The sequence below is a fragment of the Cynoglossus semilaevis genome, chromosome 6, assembly GCF_000523025.1.
Source record: "Cynoglossus semilaevis isolate Cse_v1.0 chromosome 6, Cse_v1.0, whole genome shotgun sequence".
Classification (NCBI taxonomy): domain Eukaryota; kingdom Metazoa; phylum Chordata; class Actinopteri; order Pleuronectiformes; family Cynoglossidae; genus Cynoglossus; species Cynoglossus semilaevis.
In genome coordinates this window covers 1,979,542-1,989,541 of record NC_024312.1, presented here as the reverse complement: position 1 = coordinate 1,989,541, position 10,000 = coordinate 1,979,542, and the positions used below count along the sequence as shown (strand labels likewise).

The 10,000-nt window shown below is 38.8% G+C and overlaps 2 protein-coding genes, 1 long non-coding RNA gene and 1 other non-coding gene across 5 annotated transcripts in view; 2 read left to right on the top strand and 2 right to left on the bottom strand.

Annotated features, from left to right (window-relative positions):
- The first annotated feature begins 207 nt into the window (after positions 1–207).
- Positions 208–3,596, top strand: arl2bp (ADP-ribosylation factor-like 2 binding protein). The gene is made up of 7 exons (XM_008311132.3): positions 208–440; positions 713–806; positions 1,346–1,401; positions 1,512–1,618; positions 1,774–1,859; positions 2,009–2,105; positions 3,135–3,596. The coding sequence occupies exons 1-7, from the start codon at positions 422–424 to the stop codon at positions 3,219–3,221; spliced, it is 546 nt and encodes a 181-aa protein (XP_008309354.1). The 5' UTR covers positions 208–421; the 3' UTR covers positions 3,222–3,596.
- On the bottom strand, positions 2,557–2,628 carry trnad-guc (transfer RNA aspartic acid (anticodon GUC)). The gene has a single exon. It is a non-coding gene; the product is annotated as a tRNA-Asp (tRNA).
- A 769-nt stretch (positions 3,597–4,365) lies between the features above and the next one.
- Positions 4,366–9,994, bottom strand: pllp (plasmolipin). Its single transcript, XM_025056368.1, has 4 exons — positions 9,563–9,994; positions 7,038–7,208; positions 6,500–6,619; positions 4,366–5,521 (listed from the first exon to the last, which is right to left on the bottom strand). The coding sequence occupies exons 1-4, from the start codon at positions 9,725–9,727 to the stop codon at positions 5,414–5,416; spliced, it is 564 nt and encodes a 187-aa protein (XP_024912136.1). The 5' UTR covers positions 9,728–9,994; the 3' UTR covers positions 4,366–5,413.
- LOC107988675 (uncharacterized) overlaps positions 7,119–10,000 on the top strand; it is an 8,497-nt gene continuing 5,615 nt past the window's right edge. For both annotated transcript variants that reach the window (XR_003049909.1, XR_003049908.1), the window contains exon 1: positions 7,119–7,245. This is a non-coding gene — a long non-coding RNA (uncharacterized LOC107988675). The remainder of the gene's footprint in view (positions 7,246–10,000) is intronic.

Below are 10,000 nucleotides of genomic sequence, written 5' to 3'. Positions count from 1 at the left end.
GTCCTTTATTCTGAAAAACAGTGACTCATATTAGCACAGATAAAAGACACGTTGAATACAATGTCATACTTTTGGTTTCACAACTATTATTGTACTTTGATGACGTTACTTCATAGATATTTTAAAATCCAGATACAGAATGAAAGTGTCACATTTGAAAAGCCTTGCAGTTACTAGTTAGATGGATATACTTTACGTTATTAAGTTATTATAATTTTTTGCATTTAAATTTATTTATTTTTTATTCTGTTTTCAACTATATGTGAGGCAGAAAGACCCCGTCAAAGTGCGGGATAACTGTCCCCGGAACGAAGATTTCACACTCCTTGTTTCAGCCCTACAGATCAAGGAGACGCACTCGTGCCCGCCGTTACCTTGGTAACAACATTACGTGAAGTCCCGAGAGCGCTTCACTGATAACATGGACATCCAGGAAATAAGTAATGCTCTTCATTTTACCTCAATGACAATTTCGTAACATGTTTGAATCAATACAGCTATTTTGAAATCGTTGGAATTAAAACATAACCATCGTATTACCTTACGTTAGCGAACATTTACTTAGCCGCGATGCTAACTAGCGGTTTTTGTTTTGGTAGCTTTAGTTTCCGAGTCGTGGCGTTTTCTAATGACATGTGGAGCTCATTATACGCATTGTGTGTTTATTATTATTATTATTATTAATAATGTCATTTTTATTGTCCACATTTAGATGTTGCCTCCTGTCGTTCACGTGATGCTCACAGTTGTGTAGAGAACATCGTAGAAATGACGGATGCAGAGGAGGAAGTATTGGTTATTTCCAGGTGGGTATTTTGTTTTATTTTAATTTATTTTTAAGTCAAGTCAAAAGTGGTGGAAAATATGTGTATGATCATGTGCAGTTGGTGTAACTGATGGGTTCAGACGCTGTTTCTTATCAGGGATTAACTCTCAGCCCCATCTTGTTTGTCACGGCGATACAGATCTTCACAGATGGGGTTTTTTTTTTTTTTTGTAATCTGTTGGGAGATTAGATTAGAAGTGTTAGGTGGAGGAGAGGATGGAGAAAAGTTCGGTTTAGAACTGGTGAAAGAAAGGAGCACGTGGTATTAAATAACCTTCGGGTCCAGTGAGATTTATTTTAGAGCACGTTTAAGTGTTGCCCAGTGATAGTAACAGTCACAGACATACGATGTAAAGAAAACAAAGGCATTTGATTATAGGATTGACTTTTAAATGAGATTATATGCAGTTTTCATTCAACCACCTGTGGCTTCGGTCTTGTTTGTAAATAATTTCTTAGTCCTGTTGTTAATCCAATTAACTCATTTACTCTTTTTATTTTTAAATTTCCTCTTTCCAGTTCCACGGATGCTGCATTTGATTCAGTTATTGGCTGCATAGAGGACATCATCATGGGTAAGACACACCTGACATTAACTTTAAATATAATCACAATTTGACCAATCACAGTTCAGTGTCCTATTCCACTTGAAAATACTGAGTTTCTTTATTTTTTATTTTTTCAGAGGAGGAGTTTCAGCAGCTTCAGCAAACCTTCATGGAGAAATATTACCAGGAGTTTGACGACTCCGATGAGAACAAACTCAGCTACACACCCATCTTTAAAGAATATGTGAGTTTTGATCGCCTGATGTCTTGTAAACGTGACAGGTCAATTGGATATTTTATATGTAATTTATACAGTACGTCTGAAACCTCCGCCACAAGCGTGGTTTAAGATGATTGAATTAAACTAAATGAATTGTTAAACTCCTGCGTGTTGTGTAGGTGGACCTGCTGGAGAAACATCTGGAGCGCCAGCTAGTGGAGAGGATTCCTGGTTTCCATATGAACACCTTCATCGAGTTGCTCATGTAAGATGTGACAGATGAGTCTTTTCTGAACAACCTCCTCTAAAAACAAAAAAAAACACCTGCAAAACATTTTCAGTCGTACTGGGTTCCTCTTACGGGCCACTAGAGGGCACTGAAGTACACTCAAATTGCTTTGTTGGCATTTGCAGGCGGCACAAAGAGGAGACTGACGGCGACATCTTCGACATGTTGCTGACGTTCACAGACTTCATGGCCTTCAAGGAGATGTTTCTGGAATACAGAGCAGTGAGTATTCTCTGGAATATCTGTTTACACCAAGAAACGTGTTTGAAAATGAACCCAAATCTCGCTACTTTTTAATTTTATGTTAAATATTTACATTTTGTATCTAAATTCTGAAGTTTTATGTGAATTAAACTTCATGCATTTAATAGACACTACAGGCCGGAAGTGCTGAAAAAGAGCACACGTTGCAACAAAATAAACATACTAATTCAATAAAGAGTTCGTCAACATAATAGCGTTCACTTTAGCCCAGACTTGACCCACGGATCATCGTCTGTTTAGCCTTAAATTACATTGTTAATAGGGCGGTTTTTTTATGATTATTACAAATAATTTCCAAATATAAACAACATTGTTGGGTTGTATTGAACGTTTTGTTGTCGTAAGAAAAAAAGCTCTATTGTATGTTTTAAATATATCTTGGTAGCGAAAAAAAAAAAAAAAAGTTTTTCTCCCCGTCGGGGAATTGAACCCCGGTCTCCCGCGTGACAGGCGGGGGTACTCACCACTATACTAACGAGGAGATACAAAGCAATGTGGTTAGCATTATTATATACGTGATGACTCACTATGCTGCGTGACGTGAACTATGACGACGAATTCGTCATCAGCCACGTTGTCGGCGGTTTCTATTCTATTGCGTTCATGAAAATGTAAACGTGTTTTAAGTATTACATTATATACTGTTTTCTGTTTGATCTCCTTCATCAGATTCTAACAGACTGTTTTAGGAATAGTGCTTAAGCTACGCTAAAACGTATTTCTGTGCAGTGCCATGATTGGCCAGAGGGGGCTATATTTAAAAAAAAAAATCGTTCATGAAAAAAGACCAATTCTACAGACACTACATATTTATGGAAGATGTATTGGATGTTTTGACACGTGCTCCTTGTTATACAAATAATTTAACATAAAGTAATATATAGTTTTTAAAAATGTAGCCCACAGGCTAATTTATCTGTGTGTGTGTGTGTGTGTTTGTTTGAAATACTCATCCCGACTCCTGTGTGTAAATCTGTGTGATTTTAGGAAAAAGAAGGTCGAGGTCTGGACGATAACGGGCTACTGGTCACACCCCTGAATTCCGCAGACTTTAAACACAATAAACCCCAGTGACGTTTTCAAAATCAAAAAGTCGAAACACGTGACTTGCCTCCTTCCACCTGGTGTAAGAATGTACCCATCTTCAAACGTCATAAAGGTGTTAGCTTGTGGTGAGTGTCTTTTGTCATTTTTATCTCTGGCAGACAGCGAGACCTCAGGAAGGTTTTTCTCTTTTGCCTTTTTCTTGTTTATTTTTTTTTCTTTTCCAAACCACTGCACTGGACGAACATTTAATAAATATGCACCTTTTTAAAAAGTGAGCTATGGTTTGCAGTTTGAAGTCTTAACTTTACAGTTACTCATTAAAGACAATTTAATTTTTTTTAAATATACTATAAATTTATCTAGATAGTCTTAGACCAAATGTAATTTTCATCAGTACTATTTTTTAAAAAAACTATGAAAAATCTTTTTGCTCTGGTCCACATATATCAACATCACCAGTCTCTCAGTTCTCATTCCACTGCCTGCTCTGTGCTCTATTGTCTGTTTTGCTCTAAATAGGATCTTAAGTTTCAAATCACATTTCCTGTTCTGTATTAAAAAATACCTGGAACTTCTGATGGAGTCAGTAAACATTTTATACATAGTTACATTCACTTTTTATATTCAGTTTTATTGTAACTTTTATTTAAAGTTTTTCATCTTTTGGTTTAGATTTGTTCAAAGAAAGATAGAAATCTGTTGAATGACAATTTGATTAATTTAGTGATTTTTAAAAGTAATTGAAGTGTGTTTTGTGCCTGTGAAATTGATAATGAGCGTTTATATAAGTGTGTGTGTGTGTGTGTGTGTGTGTGTGTATGTTTGCCTGTGGTGAACCAGAAGTAACACAGTGTGTTTGCCTGTGTTGAACCAGAAGTAACACGAGTGTAATCTCAATGTGAACGTGCTTTTGAAGTAGTTGAGAGTATATTTATGACACTGCTGAAGTACTGTGAATTTCATGTTCTATTTTTAGTAAAACTATGTTTCCAAATAAACTGGTCGAAAATCTCAAAGTGCTTTATTTGAAAAAGTCCAATGTTGAGTTTCACCAGCAAAAAAAACAACATCAAATCTCATGGACAGTGAGTGCATCCTGAAGAGAAAAAAAAAAGTTTAATCTTGGCAAAAAAAACAACATCAAATCTCAAGGACAGTGAGTGCATTTTGGATAAGTTTAATCTTGATATTATCATTTTCATTTGGCTTTTACTGTGGACTTCAAACTCTACCAAAGCATTTCTTGAATTTTTGATGCAAAGATTCTCTTCCCATCACCATAGAGACGACCAAACACATGCAGTCCACCGAACACTGTCGGTCGAAATGGTACAATCAACTCATAGACAATCAACAGGGCGATGACACATTAAAAATATATAAAAAATCAGTTAAAATGAACATTAGATGATTAACATGTACATTCTTATAATTTTCCTTCGCTGTCATGATGAAAAAAACAATTGATCAAAAACTTTTTTACAGAACAAAAAAAGCTGCTTTTCTTTGTGTCTTTCGGAGTGTCCGCATGCCGTAAGAGGTGCGTTAGCTCGATCAGTTTATGTTAGCGATATATCAGTGAACTCCCAATCACAAGCTAGTATGTACGTGGTTAGCTTTTAGCGCTAACGCTAGAGGCTCTAGGCTTTTTTAACATTTTGTGTAAGTGATTTCACGGGTGTTTGTTTTGTAAAAAAAAAACGTTTGGTCAAACGTAATTTTTTACTTTTTTTTCACATTTAATTGTTTTAATTTTTAGTACACAATGTTTATGAGATAGTAAATACAGTAGAACAGTCTGGCCAACTGAAAACTATAAAGACTATCAATGTATGATTTTTTTGTTGTTGTTATCTGCTCCAAAGTGAGGTTATTTGTTATATTTATTTTTCCATGTTTGAACAACGTTGCTGAAAAATGGACTCTACCTGAAACTGTTTATGGACATTTATATAAATAATCCGACGTTGCACTCACATGTGACTGACTGTAAACTAGGTTATGAGTTCCTTATGCCTGGATCGGGATTCATCTCCGTGATAATAACAGCGTTAGCCTGGGTTCAGGGTTCGGGTTACCAGTGACAGTCACTCGATAGTGACTCGGAGTGCTTTGTTTATCGACATCAAGTAATCCACATAAATAGAGTATCGTTGGGGGAAAGGAGAGACGTGGGAGCAGTCCTTTTTATCGCAGGTGAAGCACCGCAGGTTCGAGTCCTAGGTCGGTACGGTGTTTGTGGCAGCGTTTCCTCCGTCATCTTTCCAGTCCACGTAGGAGAAGAAAGCACTGGCGCCGTACGCCACCGTCACCACAGCTCCGAAGAACTGTACAGAGGGGGGAAAAAGTAATGACAAATCTGAAATATTGTTGCACCGAACAGCTGACAGGAGCTAAAAAGACATTTACTACATGTTTAATTGACCCTGTAAAGATCGCAGGGATTCATTAACCACTTTGACCACATGCTAATGTGCTCCTGTGAGTGCACCTGCACTGACCCACATACCTGAGGTACAATAAACCAGCTGATAAGACTGTGTCCCAGGTGGACTTTGACCTGTGGAAGAGTCTGTGAATGTGTTTTTAGCCTTTATCACACCTTTTCTAAGTGTTTATTTCCATTCAGTTGTAACGATGACTGTACGAGATGTTAATGTGAAGTCCAACCTAACGCTTTTCTCAGGAAAAGGAATCCCACCCACAGTTACCAGTTTTCAGATACCTGTGGGTAAATACAGTGTGTCATGTCTTTGTAGATCAGTGATTCTCAACATTTTTATATTAGCAGGAAACACCGCACGGCACACCACCAAACAAAAATCTCACAAAAAGAATATGTAATGAACTAATCTGCTAATAAAAACTGGCAGGAATTGAAGAAAGACGCTCACAAAGATCTTCTATGAGTGGTTTAAACTAGTATTTACTCTTGGATCAAACACTAATGTTCACTGTTTGTTGTTTGCAGTGACTATGGCTTCTTTTTCTCAGGATTGTGAAGGGCTGGAGCCAGTGTCGACAGACGGGGTTCACGGCCCGGTCAGTCCAAATTGGGGTCACAGGGTCAGGTACAGAGACAGACAACCATTAACGCTCACATTTATTCCTGTGGCAGATTAACCGTTATTAACAGTTATTGACAGTTATTAACCGTTAGCCTAATCCTGGATGATCGTAAACTTTGAGAGGGAGAATTCAGCTGACAGTTGAACCGACCACACTGTTTTTTGGTTTTCAATATTTTTTAAATTCAGATTTTTCTGTTTGAAAGTGAAAGTGCGAGGTGTTTGTTTGCATCATACCGCGGCAGCTGCGAGATGATCGTAGATCCCGGGCAACCACCAGAATTGGTGAACGTAGGCTGCATTGGTGGCGAAGGCGGTCAAATAGAGGATTGCCGCTGTGGCGTTATACACCATCACCTGGTGGAGCACAGAGGGAGAAATGTCAGCCATTGGTCAGCTTTTCAAAACCTTAGCCAAAGCCAATCCCAGTCCTCAACAGGTGAGGGCGCAGTAGGCCGTGGACTGTCGTTAGTAAAATTGGAAAATAAAGATGATCTTTCATTGTCCTCTTTTCCTCTAAATACGATCACAATCACAAGAGAAAAAAACAATTAAAATACAGATTTTAATACAGAAGTTATCCTGACTGGAAGCAGTTACAAACTGACTCAACACCTAACATGTGCTCCACACTGCCCCCTCTGGGCAACGACCATGTCATCATAGTGATGCTGTGAGAAAATGTCTGTCCAAATTATTTACAGCTGTGTAGCCCTGATGTGACTCGGACAACCGTCCTCTCTCAAACCCCACGCCCCCTATATTTGTTTCCTACCGTCAGGGGCCAGGGGACCATGGAGAGATTTCGCTGTAGGCCAAACAGGATCATGAAGAAGAGGACGGTGGTGAGGATCCACAGAGTGATGGCCACGAACAACACCCAACCGTAAGGTCCACGGATGGCATTAGACCCACATATTAGAGCCCAGTGGAGAAGACCAAGAACCTGGACGTAGGAGAGCAACGAAGGACACAAGGGTCAGGTGAGCCACGACACACCACCAAACAAAAATCTGACAAAAAGAATATGAAAAGTAATGAAATATAATAATCTAAAAATGAACTCCTGTTCAGTTGAAGACAACACTGATCTACTGGCAGGAATTGAAGAAAGACACTCACAAAGATCTTCTTCAACAGCTCTGATTATCTTTTGTTTTAGTTTTCATAGCCATCTGCTGCCACCTAGAGGAAGATGATTTAATTGTTCTGCCTTTAATGCTTTGACCAAAAAAAAAAAAAAACTTTAGGAAATAAATAATAAATAACGTTTATCAGCCTATTTAAGTGATATTTGATCATTTTCCATGGCACACTAGTGGGCCACGGCCCAGGGGTTGGGAATCAAACAAAATGTATAAACTGGGTCGAAAGGACAATGGGATCAAATCGTTTTTTTATATTTTATTACAATAACTGGAGTTATTATAAATATCTAATAACAATAATTAGGGGGAAAAAGTTGAATAATTTTGTTTTTTATCATGTTGTTTTTCGTCAAACTCACACCTTTTTTCACCAACAGTGTTTGTTCATGAAGTCTGTATCTGAACTCCAGCTCTTACGTCTTTTCTTCTTTGAGAGGCTGGTCTATTATGTATGCAGCGATCATATTTCCCTTTTTTTTTTTTGACCTACTCGATACACACTGTCACACACACACACACACACACATACTTGGCACCACCTGAACGAGAACCTAAAGTCTGCACGGAAGGAACTTTTGTTAAATGACCCCTAAAATGTCATCGCAGCGTTACTGATCAACCCACGTCACGCTCTTCTTCTCCTTTTTTTTTTTTACCGTTTACTATAACGACATTTACGACCGCTGACACTCCAGCTCAGCAGGACCTACTACTGTAACGCCGTGGGCTGCCCCGCCCTCAGAAAGAATGTAGGCTAAACCGACGTTTTAACGCTCAAACACGGAGGAACACACGACCAGAGACGCAGAGTGGCTGTGATAATAATGTGAGGTCTGAATAGAAGGGGACAAAGGTCTCCAGCACGGGTCACTTGGTCATGTGACATGGTCACATGGTTGGTCACATGTCGTCTCTGCCTAACGACAGTATATACAGTAGCTGATGGCTGTTGACTAAATGACTAATCCTGTCATCGGGGTTAGGAGTTGAGATCCCAACAGATGTGAGGCTTTGTCTCACAAAGTCCAATGGAATTTTTCAAATAGAGAACTTCACTTTTTTTTCCAACTTTGTGAGGCGTGTCGTTGTCCAATGGTAGCTGCTCTTGTATCAGCTGTTTAGAGATAATACTCTGGAAAGAATGCTGTAATAATATGACGTTCCACTGGGTCAGTGTTACTGCCCTTTGAGAAGAATATATAGATTAGAACAGTGTTTCAGGAAGTAAAAAAACACCAACTATAAGCCACACCCCTGAAGCTGGGTTTAGAAATATATATATATTAGGGATGTCCCATATTGAATTTTGGCCAATATCCGATATGCCGATATTGTCCAAACACTTAATTTCCAATTCTGATATCAGCTGATATTGATTTGCAGCCGTTTGCCCCCAAGACTGAGGTAAATGTCCCACAACCTTACAAGTGATTCCAAGAAAATTTGGCCAAACCCAGACATTACGTTATCAGGTTTTCAGGTTTTTCGTTTCAAGCTAATATGTATTATCCCTAATAGATATGTGTGTGTTTTAGAAAAAATGTATGTAAAAAATTGGTGTTTAAAGTCCAGCATAAAGTTACATTACTTAAGCTTTACCATTCACGACATGACATTTAACCCAATAATAGACTAGAATAGAATAGAATAGAATAGAATAGACTTAATTGTCATTATGTAGTCGTTGCGATTACTCAACTTGGGAAAGAACGACATGACATTTAACCCAATAATAGAATAGGCCTAATTGTTGTTATGTAGTCGTTGCGATTACTCAATTTGGGAAAGCTCAAGCAGAGCTTCCTCGAACTACAATGTTGAAAACAATGGTTGCAAAGAAAAACAAACCTTTTGTAAACTCTTTGAGGCTCAAACTGGTCTGTGTTCAGGAGTCTGATGGAGAAATCAGTCAGTCAGCTGCCTGTTAGTCAATTACTCAACTAAAAAAAAGGATGCTCAATGTCTCCGTCCAGGAAGTGGAAATGGAGAACCGGTCTCCAAAGACTTCACAACTGAATTAGCATCATCATAATTATTGACAAATTAGATATTACTGCATCTGGAAGACGAGAGACAGAGACAGAGAGAGAGACAGAGACAGAGACAGAGACAGAGAGAGAGAGAGCAAAGGTTTGGACGAGTGTTTACGTACTATTTCAACAATCATTAGAATGCCCGGGATGCTTCTGAGAAAGAAGACGTCCACGGAGGCGTTAATGCCTGTAGCCAGCCCTCGGAGGCCGTTGCCACCCTGTTGAGAGCTGTGGGAGTTCGGCACACTGGTCTCTGTGGTGACTTTGGACGGAAAGTCTGCCATGATCACACAGCGTGTTTGAAGATCTCAGGAAAAAAGAATGAATAAAAAAAAAAAAAAAACAACAACAACTCTCCAGGTAGTTTTTATCCTCAGGAAAAATAGAAAAGAAGTTCCCGGTGTGTGTTTACCATCGACTGCATCGGCTGTTGATGATGTGACGGGGGAAAAAAAAAAGAGAGAGAAAATGTCCTGCTGTAAAATGACCAGGGTCAGATGTTCACGGGCGACTGTCTCCACCTGCAGTGACAGGTGTCGGGCAGGGAGGAGTGTGAG

Coding starts and splice junctions, on each gene's coding strand:
- arl2bp (XM_008311132.3), top strand. Junction 1,619..1,773: donor CACCCATCTTTAAAGAATAT/GTGAGTTTTGAT, acceptor CGTGTTGTGTAG/GTGGACCTGCTGGAGAAACA. Junction 1,860..2,008: donor ACCTTCATCGAGTTGCTCAT/GTAAGATGTGAC, acceptor TGGCATTTGCAG/GCGGCACAAAGAGGAGACTG.
- pllp (XM_025056368.1), bottom strand. CDS start 9,727: ATGGCAGACTTTCCGTCCAAAGTCACCACAGAGACCAGTGTGCCGAAC. Junction 7,209..9,562: donor TTCTAATGATTGTTGAAATA/GTACGTAAACAC, acceptor TCCTACGTCCAG/GTTCTTGGTCTTCTCCACTG. Junction 6,620..7,037: donor TGGTCCCCTGGCCCCTGACG/GTAGGAAACAAA, acceptor GTGCTCCACCAG/GTGATGGTGTATAACGCCAC.